The sequence below is a fragment of the Amblyomma americanum genome, chromosome 1, assembly GCF_052857255.1.
Source record: "Amblyomma americanum isolate KBUSLIRL-KWMA chromosome 1, ASM5285725v1, whole genome shotgun sequence".
NCBI lineage: Eukaryota > Metazoa > Arthropoda > Arachnida > Ixodida > Ixodidae > Amblyomma > Amblyomma americanum.
The window spans coordinates 78300306-78317440 of record NC_135497.1 but is presented as its reverse complement, the minus strand read 5'-3'; the positions used below and the strand labels follow the sequence as shown (position 1 = coordinate 78317440).

Sequence of the window (17135 nt, the reverse complement as noted above, 5' to 3'; positions counted from 1 at the left end):
ATTTTTTTTGCCTTCCTTTACACAACAAATTGCATGCTGTGGTGTTATCAAATTAATTTTCTGAGAGCTTGAGACTTGATCGGAATATTAAAGCTGAAGGGCTGTGTATAATGTCAATATTTTGTTTTTATTATTCTACAGAAAGGGGAGGCTTGTGAGGAATAAAAATGCTGGCGCATTTGAGTACTATTCGTGTTTGGTGCATGAGTATAGTAACAGTGCCTTTTTGCAATCGTTCAAATGCATGACCTAAACTCATACTTTAATGACGTCATGCTGCTAGGTACATTGAAGAGGTGCTTTACAATGTAACACGCAAGGGAATAGTACTTAGAACTGTTATCAGATAATGCCTAATTTTACACAAGACTAAGCTCTGTGTGGTTGGCGTGAAGAAATTAAGTAACCGGTCTGACCGATGACATGTATGCAGCAAAGGCACATTTTAGAGGGTTTCAATGCAGTGTTTGCTCATGCACCAAGGACCGAGTAGCCAGGCACTGCATGCTTTGAGTTTTCACTGTTGCATCTGAGATGTGAGGAAATGTATGATAGTGCAACAAAGTTTGGGAGTCAGGCTTAGAAAACGCGATTAATGCGCATTTGCACAGAACACCTACACAAATGCGGAGAAGCTGCTGGCAGCTGCAGAGGAGCTGGCACAGACAGGTGAATGCAATGCGGATGAAATATGTGGCGTGGCCCAGGATCTGGAAGACCAGATAACCAGCTTTGCAACCCGTGTTGAGCAGCGGCGGCAGCTTCTGCAACTGGCCGTTATCTTTTTCACTCATGACAAAGAGGTAAGCAGGCGCTTGAGATTGTTTGAAGAGTTCGGTTTTTCAGTGGGCCATTGTGATTTGCACGTATTTGAGGTTGAAGTTGGGGGGGGGTTTATTTTTGTAACAGTATATTCGATGTGGTACTAATGCAAATAGCATAATGCATAGCTTTTTGCACAAGGAGTGTTTCCTGGCAACTAACAACTGGTACAGGAATTTGCATTGAACTTTGATGTGTCTTAGCTGTTGCTGGGCGAATTGGCACTATTAGTCTGTGCCATGAAGTGCCAGAGGCTGGTTGACGTTTTTACATTCTCACCACATGTGTATGCTTTAAGCTTTATTCAAGTGTTTATCTTCGTTGCAGCAGCATTGGCGTAATTTGTGATTGAAGTGACACCAAAGGTACCAAGTTGCGCCAAATATGTTGGAGGCGCAACTGGAACACGAATAGGAAAAGTAATGCAATTCTCTCACTACAAGTTTTCAATGAATCAAGGGATGTTCCTTGCGTGCATCAACTTTTGCATTACTGCACAGTGAGAATGTAGAGTGGGGGGAAAAAAAGAGGTAGCAACTAAGCACAGGTTCGCGCTGCATACGCTGATGCAGTGAATAGTGGCCGCTTGCGTGAAATATACGTGGTGAAATAGGGGTGGCATAAGAGACCTCGGCGTGCACACTGGGCTGAGTCAAAACCTGATTCACTAAGTGTTGGTTACTGTATGTTGGAGATAGGAGACAGGAATCGGACATGAATCCTCACATCAATATTTAATTGCTTAGCTAAAGGTGCTCATAAAGTAAAGCATTTAAATTTTTGTGGGTATAAAGTGCCAAGAGGTTTTTGTTGTTGACTGCACTTTTCAGTCCTTGAATTAGCTGCTGGGAAATTTCATTCTGCGAGGAAATTTTTTTGTGTGTGTTTCTGTGTGGCTCCTGTGCTTTGTGGGATTTATTGGGGAGATAAATACGTTCTCCCCACTTAATTGCGGCTGACACAGTTAAAACCGCCAGACCCCACCCCGTGATTGCGTACGCTACCTAGCGCTCGCTGACCACGGCGGGCCTTGCTCTGAGGAAAGAAAGAAACGGCACATTGGCTGACACAAACAGGCATGTATTGCTACAGCAACAATAACACCAGCTAGCAACAAGATACACTAATGAATCGAGGTCGTTCGACTCACCAGCAAGGTTTCCAGCGAATGTTCGCCCATGCTAGGGCAAGGGATACTCCGAAGGCCAGATGGGACAAGATACGGGAGTGAGTCTCCCCATTGCTTCCTCGCCCCGCTAGCGAAGAGCAGAGCAGCGAGCGACACGTCCGCTCGCGCCGACGATGCCCACCTAACAACCGCATGACCTCTTCCGCGCGTGGGCTACAAGCAGTCTCTCACACTGCGACGCTGGCGCCTTCTCTTGCTAGTTGATGTAACTGACAAGGGAATGTGTACCTCCTCGAGACGAGGCTGCTGCTGCATGGTGCCTCGCAGGAAAGACTGCAGGGGACTGCAGGACAGGTCCCCACAGTTTTTAAAAAAGCTTTCATGACTGACAGTAATTCACTGGCACAAAAGTGTTTGGTTGTCACTCTGCAGTGGAATGTTTTAATGCTTAACTTTTGTTTTCTATTGACTGTGCTCATTTGTTTGAAACATGCAGTTAAGCAGTTGGTTTGAAGAGCTGCGGGCAGAGCTCCACAGCAACAAAGTGGCTGACACTGTGGAAGCTGCGGAGCAGCTGCTGGAACAGTTTACTCAGCAGCGAGATTCCACCATTGATGCTGCTGTCAGTACCATCAGTGAAGGGGAGACACTCCTTGAAGAGCTGAGGTCAGTCAGTACCTGTGATCTCAAAGTTTGGGTACTTACAAGTGCTTTGTCATTCATGTTTAGGGTAACGAGGCAAATTATGAAGAGTTCTTTGTTGTTATACCGCTATTCTTGGTTAGCAGATGTTTCTAAAATTGAGTGCGGGTGTACCATCGCACTCAATATGAGGTGCAACGCAAGAGGTGTGACAGGAGCTGAGTTCTAAAAGCAGTGTGAGCTCAGTGGTGCTGGAAACAGGCAGTTATGTGTTGATCCAAAGAACAAAGTACACCTTTGTGTGGATTGTGTGCTTTGTGTGAATTTGCATTAATTTACTATAAAGCAAAAACCTCGGTTGGTTCACATCGGCCGTGTTTCTGAGTCATATTGAGCGCAATGTACATACCAAACTTTGCCATTGCTAACATATCTGACACAGTAAACATACTCAAGGCAAGGAATACAGATATATTAATAAGTTTCCTTCTGATACGATTTCCTGGTCTAATAGCACCTATAATCGTGAGCAATAGAAATTTTCCATAGAGTTTCACTGTTTATTTTTGGGTTGGTACGTTCCAGGATAATACAACTTCTCCGTAAGTATGTTCAAAGTTTTTTAAATTCTGATTATCATATATGCTTAGTTACCGTCTGAATGTGCACAAACATATGAGCGGGCCTAGCCTAAGGACATGCAACATCAACAAAACCTCAGCAACAGTCAGCTGCTTGGGCAGCTTCTCTGCAATGCTTCGATGCTGTGAGAAGCAACTGAGAACACCGATGCGCAAGAGCTGGTCGATCCCCGGAGCGTATGACATGGAAGAGCAGAAATGCAGTGGCAGTCTGCTGTCGGAGTAGGGTTTCCCGCAGCGCGTATATGCAATATGGCGAAGCTTCCAATAATGGTGATGGTGAGAACGAGAAGTTTCCAGCTACTTTTGCCCTTGCCATCTCCGATCTAGCTAGGTTGCTGAGGGCAGCGCAAATACGGTAGAAGTCTATAAGCACCATAAAAGCTCATCAGGTGTTGTGCTAACAAGTTCTAACCCGCCTTTATAGTAAGTGATGGTGTCAATAAACATCTTTGTACTTCATTCTTTAGTGGGGACGCGGCAAATAAAAGGGCAAAGTGGGCAAAATTTCCTGTTTTTCAGTTAACTTTTTTCTGTAACTCTTGGGTCTTCATATGTCTTGTGGCACAAAATATTGACATTTTAGTCATTGACAATTTTAAGCGAGTCGCTCTTCTAATGGTCTTGCCGCATCGCTGATTTCGTGTGTTTTGACAACAGAGTACCACCATTTTAGTATTGCCATGAAGAGGAGAGATCAGAAGATAGGAGCGTCCATTGGTTTTGCACTGCCGCATTCCTCTAACCAAAAGCAAAAGCACACGAAGCAAACGAGGGAGTTAACTTTAAGTTTGGTTTTTTCAGCTTCCACTTTTTCTGCGATTCCTACCACTCATCCCTTCAGCATTTTGTAACAAATGACAGTAGAATTATTCTGTATTTTGGGCATGAATCCTGAGACACTGAGTGCTATAAAGCTTTTGATTTTCTATGGACATGTGCAATAGTTGTTGAAAGTTAGCTTTGTAAGAAAACGTTTTCATGTAAATATGCATGCTGGAGTTTAGTTTTTTCCCGTGAGTAGTGGTCGTCTCAAAAAGGAACTAATAGCTTTATTGTGCAGACCAGGTTTATACGAACATTTGGGCATAAATAACTTGTGCAGTTTGTCTTGAGTTAAGGCCCCCGGATGACTTTACGAGGGTGTTAATTATGATTACATAACAACTGTGCCAGCTAGCTTAAAATAAAATGCAGTTCTGAAATCTCCATAAAATGTTGCGTATCTGTAATAAATTTCATGCATAAATAACCACTGTTTCCCCCTTCAGATCTTTTTTTTTCAATATCTTGGTAGTTTGGATCATGGACCGTCCCTGATATGCTTTTTCTCCGTATTTTATAGAGAAACATGAACGAGGTTCTCAACTATATAGAGGAAATTGCTTCGGGATAACCCCAGGTGTTGGCATTTAAAATGGGTCAAGCATGCTTTGCCAGCACACTTTATTCTCATGAAAAAAATTCATGCTATTGGAAAACTTGTGACCAAAAAAATCAGTCTAAACTTCATGTCATCGAGAAAATAAACACTTGGTTGCACTGATTACTATTTTGAAAAAATTCTTGAGTGTCTGAGCTTTACCTGCTTCTACTTATGAGCACTTATTTTATTTGATGCCTGATTGATGTTACTTGGGAGCCAGAATTTTTGCCTTGTATCTTGGTTAATTTTGCTGTAAAGAGAATTAAGCTACATTTTGACTGTTAGTGACTAATTTGCTAGATACAAAATTTGCACTGGCAAGTTTCCCAGCAGTAATGCATAAAGGTGAGCTTGCTTGTATTACAGTTTAACCTGGATGTAACGAACCTACATATAGCGAATTCCTCAATGTAACGAAGTTTTTTAATTCCCCAGCGCCGCCCCCATTGAAGCACATGTATTTGAGACCTTCATGTAACGAACGTGTTGCGGCTGTTGATGTTGATATGACGAACTCGCTAAGCCGACTATCGGTTAGGTTGTGCTGAGTTGAGAAATTGGACAGAAGAGCTCCACGACGATAAAGCACCAACTGACATGAGAGGAATGTCTAGAGACCACTGTTGAACAACGTGTCACGCTCCAGTGCCTTCGGCACATCTCCGTTGCTTTCGCTTTTGGAACGTGATACCACGTGGCACTACAACAATTATGCTCAGAAGGAGCGAAAAATGATGGGGCACAACAAAAACAAAACGGCATGAGCAGTGTGCACCCATCGCCGCCTTGTGGTTGCTCGCGTGATTCTGGCGCCGATAGCTCCCTTGCGTCCGGAGCGGGGATGGTGAAGAGTGCCAGCAGGAGTGTGCTGTAACAAGTTCCAGTTTACTTTTTCTTGTGCACCACCTTCATCGAGCAATATACTAGACTCCTCCTCCTCACGTGCTTTCTTTCTTTCACACGTGCTCTCTCTCTCTTGACATCTCCCTCGCACAGTTTCGTCTTACGCGGATGCTTTCTCTTTTCTAACTGTGCTGCACGAGTGCAGCAGCACCATGTTTTCACAGTCGCAAAATGCATCTGCAGCAAAACCTTGATCATTCGAAATCTCGGATAACTCGAAGAATTTATCATCATCATCGTCATCATCATCATCAGCCTTACTACACCCACTGCAGGGCAAAGGCCTCTCCCATGTCTCTCCAATTAACCCTATCCTTTGCCAGCTGCATCCACCCTTTGCCTGCAAACTTCTTAATCTCATCCGCCCACCTAACCTTCTGCCGCCCCCTGCTACGCTTACTTTCTCTTGGAATCCACTCCGTTACCCTTAAGGACCAGCGGTTATCTTGCCTTCGTATTACATGCCCTGCCCAAGCCCATTTCTTTCTCTTGATTTCGACTAGGATGTCATTAACCCGTGTTTGTTCCCTCACCCACTCTGCCCGCTTCCGATCTCTTAACGTTACACCTATAATTTTTCTTTCCATGGCTCGCTGCGTTGTCCGTAACTTAAGCTGAACTCTTTTCGTTAGCCTCCACGTTTCTGCCCCGTAGGTGAGTACAGGTAAGATTATGCTGTTGTACACTTTCCTCTTGAGGGAAATTGGTAAACTGCCACTCATGATCTGCGAGAATTTGCCATATGCGCTCCACCCCATTCTTATCCTTCTAGTTATCTCCCTCTCATGATCCGGATCAGCTGTCACTACCTGCCCTAAGTAGACGTATTCCGTCACATTTTCTAGGCTCTCGCTGCCAATTGTGAACTGTTGTTCCCTTGCTAGGCTGTTGGACATTACCTTGGTTTTCTGCATGTTAATTTTTAGACCCATCGATCTGCTCTGCCTGTCTAACTCATTGATCATGATTTGCAGTTCACCTCCTGAGTGACTCAGCAAGGCAATGTCATCAGCAAATCGCAGATTATTTAGGTATTCTCCATTTATTCTTATTCCCAACTGTTCCCAATTCAGGCCTCGAAATACCTCCTGTAAACATGCAGTGAACAGCATTGGCGAGATCGTGTCTCCTTGCCTGACGCCCTTCCTTATTGGAATTTTATTGCTGACTTTATGGAGGACTATAGTAGCTGTGCAGTTGCTATATATATCTTCCAGTATTTTGACATAAGGCTCTTCTACCCCCTGATTACGCAATGCCTGTATGACTGCTGAGGCTTCCACTGAGTCGAATGCTTTCTCGTAATCAATGAAAGCTATATATAGAGGTTGGTTATATTCTGCGCATTTCTCTATCACCTGATTGATAGTGTGAATATGATCTATTGCAGAATATCCTTTACGAAAGCCTGCCTGATCATTTGGTTGATTAAAGTCTAACGTTGCCCTGGCTCTATTAGCGATTACCTTAGTAAATACTTTGTAGGCAACGGATAGTAAGCTGATCGGCCTGTAATTTTTCAAGTCCTTGGCGTCTTCCTTCTTATGAATTAAGATAATGTTTGCATTCTTCCAAGCTTCTGGTACAGTCGAGGTCATAAGGCATTGCGTATACAGGGTGGCTAGTTTTTCTAGCACGATGTCCCCTCCATCCTTCAACAGATCTGCTGTTACCTGATACTCCCCAGCTGCTTTTCCCCTTTTCATTGCTTCTAAGGCTTTCTTTACTTCATCTTTCGTTACTGGCGGGATGACGCATTCCTGTGCACTGCTGTCTTTCTCATTAACGCTCTGATTACATTGGCTACTGTACAGGTCTGTGTAGAACTCTTCGGCTACGTTAACTATCTTATCCATATTGCTAATGACATTTCCCTGCTTGTCTCTTAATGCATACATCTGGTTTTTACCTATGCCTAGTTTCCTCTTCACTGTTTTTAGGCTACCTCCGTTCTTTATAGCATGCTCGATTCTTTCCATATTAAACTTCCTCATGTCGGCTACCTTGCGCTTATTTATTAACTTTGATAGCTCCGTTAGTTCTATTCTATCGGTCGGGTTAGATGCCCTCATGTTTTGGCTCTTCTTAATCAGATCTTTCGTCACCTGAGATAGCTTCCCGGTATCTTTTCGAACTGTCCTACCGCCTACTTCTACTGCGCACTCCGTAATTATTGATGTCAGATTATCGTGCATTGAATGAACATCAAGATCATCAAGAACATCAAGAAGAATTTATGGGGTCCCGTAATTTGGAATGTAAATTTTGCCGGATAATTCGAAACTGGGGCACCAGCCCCGGTTAATTTGAAGATCTTGCATGCTATGCGAAGGTGTCCGATTCTGATTTCGCCATAAGCCAGCAAAGCTATGGCCCCTCGGAGCCATGAGGTGGTGCCGCAGAGCGATGCCATAATTAGTAATGCCGATGCTTGATAGGCGAAGGGCCTCAGCCCTTGTACTCCCAGCACAAAAATCAATCTGGCACGGCTTGCAGACCGCCAAAGCATGCTGTTGCAGAGGAGAATACGTGCTCTCAACGCTTCGTCACGACATGGCCGGACTGGAGCCAGCGGTGTGTTAGTGCTCATCACTTCTCGCCAGCCCGGCCGTGGTCAATGCAGTGTCTAGAGGAGCCACTAGCATCAAAGTACCTTCTATCCCTGACAATGTTAGCGTGTGTCCTGCGACGCGACCATTTTTCTACGTGCCCGCCACAGGTTGACTGCAAGCTGTGCAGGCTGCAGTTTCTTTGCGTCTTTGAGTAGTGTGCCGTGGTTAGAGGGTTAGGTCGACCTTTCTTTAAAAACAAAGAGACCATCCTAAAATTGGAGGTCGACCTATCGCGGAGCCGACCTCTTTATGGGGTCTAAGGTAGTTTTGGATGTGCAGCAGGTAGTACGCGCCCTGTGCCGGAGTCCTTTCCTGGCCTGATGCATACATAAAAAAAAGTAATTAATTTGTATGCAAATCGTTTCCACAGAAGCAGAAGGGAATTTTGCGCGCTGTTTACCGGCTCGTGCGTGCTGGTAGTCACTTCCTCAGGCGAACAGTAGATGACACAAAGTCCAGGGTGTGCTTTACACTGTAATTCGAAACTACAGGACTGTCAGCAGTTCAGTTTGCCGCTAGTCAGTCAAGATGCACACGAGTGTGGAGGCAGGGTGGAATGCCGCTTTTTCGCCTATGATCTCTGTTGGCTTCAGACTGCTGTCCTTGTGATTGTATCGTTACGCATTTGTTGCTTGAGTTGCGCTCGCGCCACAATGCCATTGCATGGGAAACTACAAAATCAAACAAAACTACAAAACACTGTTGTCCTGCACTTCAGAAACGATGCCCTCGTCTGTGCACGGTTCTGCGGTGTCGGCGTCATCATCGACAGAAATAAAATCATTCCAACCAATGTCATGACCCCCCATGTCGGAGTCGACGACGCGCTGCCACAAATCGCCGCCGGGCTGGTCATATTCCGAAGCATCAGGCTCGGCACCAGACACTGTGTCGACGAAGCCGGCCTTGCGGATGCAGTTCCACTCGCCAGTGGCTGTCACCTCTGCCTAGGCCTCTTTCATCATCTCTACCGCTGAATACAATGGAAATGGGCACGGTGTTCCCATCCGCCATCCCGAATTACAACCAGGGCCCGACATTTGAACGAAGCTAACGAAACGTCTGCACCGCAACAAGAGTGACAAAAGTGCACAATGGGGTAGACATGCAATGTGCACCGGCACCAAGCCAATCAAGCTAAAGATACTGACATACAGTGCCAGCGGAGAGACCAATGAGGGGCGTACGTGAGCGTCAGTTCAGCCACCTCTTGGCTCCCACGGAAAGCTTGCTTCACGGAGCGTGGCCTCTACGATAGGCACCGGCAGCAGGCGTTTGATCGCGGAGGCCACACGCAGATTTGCAAGAGCGAGGAGAGGGGAGTGGAGTTGCGAGGAGGGGTGGAAGGGCGATCTTTGAAGGCGCATCAGCGGCGAAAGGGTAGCTATCTTGAGAGCGGCACAAAACGGGGCAGGCAGTTCACCTGTGATGACGCTCAGGAAAACATACCGCGCGCCGGGCGCGCAAAGGAGTCGGAGGCAGGTTATCTTACATCGCGGCACCGGGTTTACGCTGTCCGTTCGCTGTAACCGATCAGCAGGGCTTAATGACGTTCGTTATGCGTGCGATTTTGTGCCATTTAAAAAATGTATATTTTGACGGTCACGCAGGTCTCGTTCGTTATAAGCGAAAGTTCGTCTTAAGTGGGGCCGTTATATGTGGGCTCGACTTATACGGTAATCACAAAGTTCGTCCAGTAAAGATAGTGCGTTCCCGCAAAGAAATTTTTTGCCTGGGTCCCTTTTTGTTTGCTGTGATCGATGCATTAAAAAAAAACCCGGTTAATTCGAACGTCAGTCCGAATGACTTCTAATTCACAAGTTCTTACTGTATAAAGTTTTCTTCTGCTTGTATTTTGCGATCTGTTATCTGTCTGAAAAGTGGTCGCACGTAGCCCAAACACATGCCACGGACTCTGAACAACTTGCTACTCCCTAAACTATACTAAATTAGAATGCAAAGCTTTCCTAATGTCATGTGACACATTTTGGAGCTTTATCTCATTCTGCTTTCTTGTACTTTGTTGGAACTAAAGATATTGTTATTACACTAAAATTATTAACTACCAACAATTAAATTTATTCCTGAATTTGCAGAAAATGCCTTTTACTAATTATACCTCAGTTTGCATATGCAGGCTACTGAAAATTTAATCGTCTTACAGTTCATTATTACAGCGCAAAGACGGCACAGAACAAGAAGGGGACACAACAGCGCTGTTGTGTCCCCTTCTTGTTCTGTGCTGTCTTTGCGCTGTAATAATGAATGTAGGTAACCAACTCGCCCAAAATGTTGTCTTACAGTTAGAAGCAAAAGGTATTAATGCTTGTTACAAACAGCTCATGATGTGTGTTTTCATCGCCTGGGAAGCATCACTGAATGCAAGCAACACAGAAAATGGGATAACAGAGAGGAAAGTAAATTACTGTTTCTGGCATGCTATGCAGTCTATTATGCTGTAAGCTTTCAGTAGCAGCCTCAGCCTCAAGAAGCAGATCTCTGAGCTTGCTGAACTTGTGGGTGCCTATGTTGTACAGTCTGGGGAAGTTTGAAATCCTCCTGAAAAGAGCCTCTTCTATAGTCTCTGGCCCACCCTAGCACTCGAGTCATTCCCACATTATCTTGAATCCAGGGTCGGGGTAGTCAGTGTGCACAGACCGTAGCCTCTTTGTGCAGCTTGATGACTTGGTCCCAAGCCACTTCACGAAAAGGTCAAGTTTCTCGCCTGCCATGACTTCAAGGGTTTGTGCCATTCCCTTGAATGTAGATTTCCATGACTGATAGTTTTCAGGACGGTTGTCGAGCTTCGTGAGTGCGGTACTCACAAGGTCACATTGAATCAAATGCTTTGCCATAGCAGGCAGTTAGCGGCGTTAGCTTGATCCACTTGCTGATGACGTGCAACGTTCTGCGTGACACCTTGGTTGAGAGCACTTGGTGTGCATAGAGCTTGGCTTTCAGGCGTTTCAATGCCTTTCTGACAGACGTGGTGTACCTCGCCATTATGCTGCTGCACTTGCGGGTGCAAGGCGTTGTGTGCGAGAGCCTGGCCAAGCATATAGTGCAGAGTGCATTGAGAACTGTCTTCGGATGCATCGGAGGCAGTCCAACAGATGTGATGCTGCCCGCTGTGCTGATCTGTGGCAGCCTCCCGGACCTCCATTTGTGCCTCTGTGGCGGACGCTTCCCTGTCCAACTGCAGAACTCAACTCAGTGTCCAGCTCGGATTTTTTGCATTTTGCAGCCACAGTACGCTTTTCTCTTGCTCTTCGAATCTGGCTCCTTCCAGCTGCACACAACGGCTTCTTTCTTAGAAAGACACGCTAGTATTCGTGCCATGACGACCACAACCCTTGCTCTGGTGGCGAGCATGCTTGGCATGGCCAAGGCCGAACGCTAGGAATGAGCTGGCCACGATGAATGTCTTGAGAGTTGCAGGCGTGCTATCTTCTCAGAGTGTGCTATGAGGGACTAGTTCGGACTCGTGAGCAGCAGGCGACTTGCGGTCTGGTGACTCCATGTCGTCCATGATTGCAATGTGAATCTTTCAGTTCATTTCATTTATTATTACCCTCAGGGCCATTTGGCATTACAGACAGGCCAAAGAGCAGAGCGGCGGCGCTTAGCTGCTGCCTGCGAGACGCTGACCTGACGACCATCGTTTTTTTTATTGTTACGGGCCCATAGCACGCGTTTGGGCTGTTTCCACTCCTTTAACAGATGACAAAATACAAGCAAATGTAAACTTAAACACGTGGTAACGCAATCATGCAGCACTGTTAGGAAAGCGAAAGTATCCGCGTAAAGCCCCAACTCGATGGGACACATCCTACGCGCAGCGCCTACGCAGCACGGGCGTATGCTGGATCCTGTCTGCGCATGCGCATGCGCGACGTGCGCGCCCAGGCACCAGCTGGGGCAGATATCTGTCCATGTCAGATATCCGCGGCGCAGCGCGCTTGCACGCCTCTGAAGGCTCTGAAGAGGGGTCCAGAGCTCCCAAGAGCTGGGAGCTGGGGCCTGGTCTCAGGGACTCTTTTTTTTATGGCTTGAAGCTCTTTCAGGTTCCTGGAACTTTTCTTCGCGGTTTAAGTTGTCCTTTCAGCGGCCCCCAAATCCCCTTTCTTCACGCTTGAAATTCCGTCAGTTGCTGGAGAGGGGGGAATGGGCCAGCACAGGGAGCATGGAGGTGGATGCTTTTTTTCCACTCAGTGCAGCCATAAAACAATAAATGTATTCATAAATTACTAAACTACGACATTGTAAAACGTTTGTAACATGGCAATATAAGGCAGTGATCTGTTGTTCAATACTTGAAGACAAAGTTATTTTGGAAAGCTATTAAGTTTGAGTTACTCTACCAGTGTGTCTCAACAGATGTACAGGTTCAACACTACTCTGACTGCAGGTTCTCAGTTACTTGTTTAAGATGATAAGTGATGTCTTCATGTGCTTTGCCAGTTTATATAAAAACCCATTCACTCTAATAGTTAACATCAGTGTCTCATTTTGTCTAATTTTTAAGGAGTCTTGGAATGAATGCTGAAACTGATGCCACCGGGTCATATGTGGCAGTTGAGGGGACCCTGGAAGCTCTTACACGAACTCGACACGAGTTGGAGGCACTTTGGAGCAATCGGAAACTTCAGTTGGACCTCTGCCTACAATTGCGCCTTTTCGAACGAGATTCTATTGAGGTATGACCCTTGATATGGTTTTGGCTAATGCTTAGATGAATCATTAAACTGTCTAAACAAAGCTCAGTCTTCACTGTAGCATAGGGTTGATTTTTTTGGCAGCTCTTTTGAAAATATGGCAGCAATTATAGAGAAGGATAAAGGAGAAAAACAGACATGGGCATTGGTTAACCTTCAACTTTTGATTCTCCAGAATTTTTTGCGTGTGTGCTATGTGGAAAGGTATCTCTAGAAGAATATGTTGTATGTATGCTATATACTGAGGCACCGTTTGGAGCAGAATTTGTGTGTAGTACCGTGTACTGTTGCATCGCTCGCTGCTCTTGCAATGCCTTTTGGTGTTTTTGCCAAGCGAGAGTGCCACGGATCAAAAGTAACTATCAGCGCTCTGTTTAAAAACAGTAACCTCTTCACACGTCTCTACAGCAAACGCTACTGGGGGATGGCGTTGCAATGAATTTTTAATGAAGTTTGAGCAGTATACACCACTTCTGCTCCCAACAGTACTATACCGGGTTCGGTTGCAGAGAGGTAACGAGGCCGTATCAAACCCTTTTAGTAGTGCCTCCTGACTGATCAGCATCGTTATGAACACCGCATTGGTTCTAGTGGCTCTATTTTTAATTTCCCTGCATATTTGCTTGCCTTGTTTATGAGTGTGGCAATCTTTTCTTTCACTCCTCTCTGGTCTGACAAGTGCTGCTTGCCCTCTGCTCGAATGTTTGGTGTGCAGCTGAGCTCTCAGTTTGAGCTGTGGATGAAGGAGCTGAACCAGATGGAGCTAAGCCGAGAGCTGAGTCAAGCGGAACGGAACCTGCAGCTGCACACAGACAGCGTGGCCCACATGCAGCAGGCGGTTTTCCAGCTGTTGCAGCGTGGCCAAGAGCTGTCGCAGGCAAGGCCTTGTGTTGCGCTTCCTAGTGCCGCATGGCAGTTGCTGTGCTTTTTAAGAAGCACAACAGTGTTCACACTTTCATTTCCTGCATCCTAGTGTCGCAGGACTGGCCTTTAAGAACGACATGGTCAAGGTACTTAATAAAATGACCTGCAAGGTTTTCAGTGGTACACAAAAATGGAGGCAGGAAGGTGGGTCCAACAGGAGTCTCAATCTGGTGCCAGTGTTTTGACAAGAGGTTTGTCTTTTGTTTAAGGCAAGAGCAGTCATATCTTGGCACAGTTTTATGGTCTCCGCTCCTAAAGAGGAGAAAGCCCGGGAACATTGCAACTTATCCCTGTTGAGAAGGAGAGAGTCGAGTACAATGGAAGAGAAGGTTTGTGACACTTTTGAGTCACATTCACATTCACACACATTCAATTTCCTTATGTGAATTTTTATGAACACAGTCGCTGACCGATTCACGGACTCTCTAGGGACTGAGGAAATGTCTGTGAAAAACCAAATTTTGCCTAAAAACACACCAACTTTAATTGCCAGTATCGTGGAGGGAGGTGGTCAGTAAGTTTTGCACACGTTCAAAAGTGCCACATAACTCAAAATTTAGCCATGCATCATGTGCAGAAGTGATGAATGGTGACTGCTTTCACGAGCTCAACGTTCAGTGGCTATACTGCCACCAGGACATTGCGGTCGAACCCAGGGGTTGGGACAAAGTCCATGGGAAAGCGAAGCTGCCACTATGGATCTGCGCTGCATCCACTGTATGGAGGGCCCAAAACTAAAGCCGAAGATGGTGATAGAAATAGGAACTGACAAATGGCTGAAGCAAGCTCTCCATATGCGTTGGCCTTCGTTAATTAGGCCTAGTGACTAGAGTTGAAAACCACCCCCAGAACTGGCGATATGTTATTGTATGTTCTCTGCAGTACAATGAGAGGTGCTTTGCCTGTCAAAAATGTGAGCATTGATGGTTTGCAATAGAAGAGTTGGGGATGCAGTGTATTCTAGTTCAGGTACAAGCTCCGTGCTTTGAAAAGCTCCGCCATCAATTTTTGATCGCCGTATCTGTGAAGCCGTAAGCCTCCCACGCGCTTCTCTTCTGCCTCTTCGTGTATTCAGGACAGAAGGACTCTGCAAAGTTCAATTCCATGAAGGGCGACTACTATTCAAGTTTTTGCCGTGAACGACGCCAGAGAATGGTATGAGCTTGCAACAGTGCGTGTGCAGTGGGCTAACCTGCGGAGAGTATCAGCCCCGCCATTTAAGAGGCTTCTTTGAGGTTGAATCATGCTTTATTCAATCAAGTTTTTCGATCCCTCTTGAAGTCCGAATTAATGAGGTTTCACTATACACATTATGCGGTGGCTTGGCTGTTCATAGCGGTGCTGTTGCGAGTGCAAATGAGGTCCGAAAAATCGAGCAGTTGATTGTGATGCGTCCGAAATTTCAATAGGTGTTATTGGCGATTTTCGTGAAATCAATGGCATGCTGTGGTGGTGCCACAAACTATTCTTAAAAAGGATCGGCGCGCGGAACTGTGCTGTTTCCTTTGTTGTGTGAGTGATCCGCCAGCACACTTAGATGTTACCAGAATTTTGCTCTAAAAATATATCTTATGGGCCTTGTTATATGGATGGTTACATGCTGACAAGATAAACGAGGTAGTAAGTGTTATTGTGCGAGTTTTTCTGGGGCTAGCAATATAGAGATAGCATAGGGACAGGACCTTGGCATGCTGTGTAGTGTAGCACTTCCAGGAACATGACAACGCAGTTCTTATCAGGCACAAAGTCTATATTTCTAAAAAGATGATTTGCATGGATCTATGTAAATATGGACTGCTATTTGTCAACAACCACCATTGCTCAGTAGTTAATAGTCTAACAAAGGAGTGTGGAATTTTGTGTATGAATGTCCATATAATGGGGGGGGGGGGGTGGGGGGGGGGGGGGGGGTAGTTACTTGATTTTGTTAACACGATTGTGTTAAGGGTCCCGTGTCACAGAAAAGCTGGTGTAGTCGACAGTGGCATTGTTGGCCGTGGGCGCAAAAAATTATGAAAAAATCCTCAGAGAAGCAACCAAGGTGGCAGGTGGGCCACCTAGGCCACGTAACCTTGTGGCGTCATCAAAAACTATCCACCGTATTGTGAGCAAACTGCGCACCATGACAGGTGGCAGTTAAATTAATGATTGGTCGCGAGAGGTTACTTTGGGAAGAGCAACCTGGGTCTCACAAGCCCCACCGATGGCAGCACCTGCCATCGCAGGGCAGTGGTGCATTGCTTAACTGCTGCGCCACTGCACCAACAGTGGTATGAGGACTCCTAGCTAGAGAGCTATGAATTTAAAGTAGAGAATGACCAATTCCGTTTATATCGGTGTTAATCCATTAACGCTATCGCATCACACCCTTAGAGCGAAGCTTAAGTGTCCCCTCCAGTTCTTATAAATCTTTTCGCACTTAGTTATTGCCTCATGTCTTCGCTGTGACCGGAAACATGTACTCACACATGGGAGGATGCTAAGAGCCGAATAGAATTGTACAAAAAGGTTGTATCATAATGGCTTTTCATCCACTACATGCCTTTTATTCACTGCTTGCAAACAAACATCCCCCAGGTGCTGTTGCTAGAAAATTGTGCACGGGGAAGGCGATCTCATATTGTTCTCGCTTCCCACCTGTGCACACTATTAAATATCTATATTTGTATCTAAAGTAACGCAAAGTCATTCAAATTTATGAGCACAAAAAAACTTAAATGGGGGCAGCTTCGCATTCACGCACCAGACAGTGATTTCTTGCTTGTCTCTCGTTCAAGGTATGACACCACTCTTGAAGGAAAAATGTATATTTGATGGAATAAAATTTCTTTTACTGTTTTGAAATGTTTGGTATACCTTTTTTATATCATCAGTGGGTATAAATTCTCTGAAAAATATTTTGTAACTTTTTAATCATATCTTCTTTTGAAAAGTACTAAATTTGCCTCTCACACCAAGAGTGATGACTTGCAAACAATCTAATGCACACCATCATGCTTGGGAATCTATGCAGGTGTACCTATTAGCTGTGCAATGAACTAGTTCGTGATGAGTTCGCCGGCAATTATTGGGAAAAAAACTGAGAACATACAATAATATTGGCTTTCCAAAAGGATGGATGTTTAGATAACAGGCCACAACTAATGGATCTCAATGATCCTAGTTCATTGCGTGTCTTAGTATGTAATGAATGAGTTTTCTATGTTTTGAGAGAAAATCTTCACTGAGTGTAACGTTATCCATGTTGGCGTAACACAGAAAGAATAAAATTTCAGAAAATTAAAGATAAAATTTCAGAAAATTAATAATTGTGGTTACAAA

At 45.2% G+C, this 17135-nt stretch overlaps 1 protein-coding gene across 1 annotated transcript in view; it reads left to right on the top strand.

Moving 5' to 3' along the window:
• The window catches only part of LOC144113091 (kalirin-like), a gene marked incomplete in the record, with an annotated part of 253434 nt that overhangs the window by 34308 nt on the left and 201991 nt on the right, over nt 1-17135 (top strand). Inside the window, 4 exon segments of the mRNA XM_077646013.1 lie at nt 612-803; nt 2448-2617; nt 12701-12872; nt 13606-13768. Of these exon segments, the coding sequence (XP_077502139.1) occupies nt 612-803; nt 2448-2617; nt 12701-12872; nt 13606-13768 (697 nt within the window).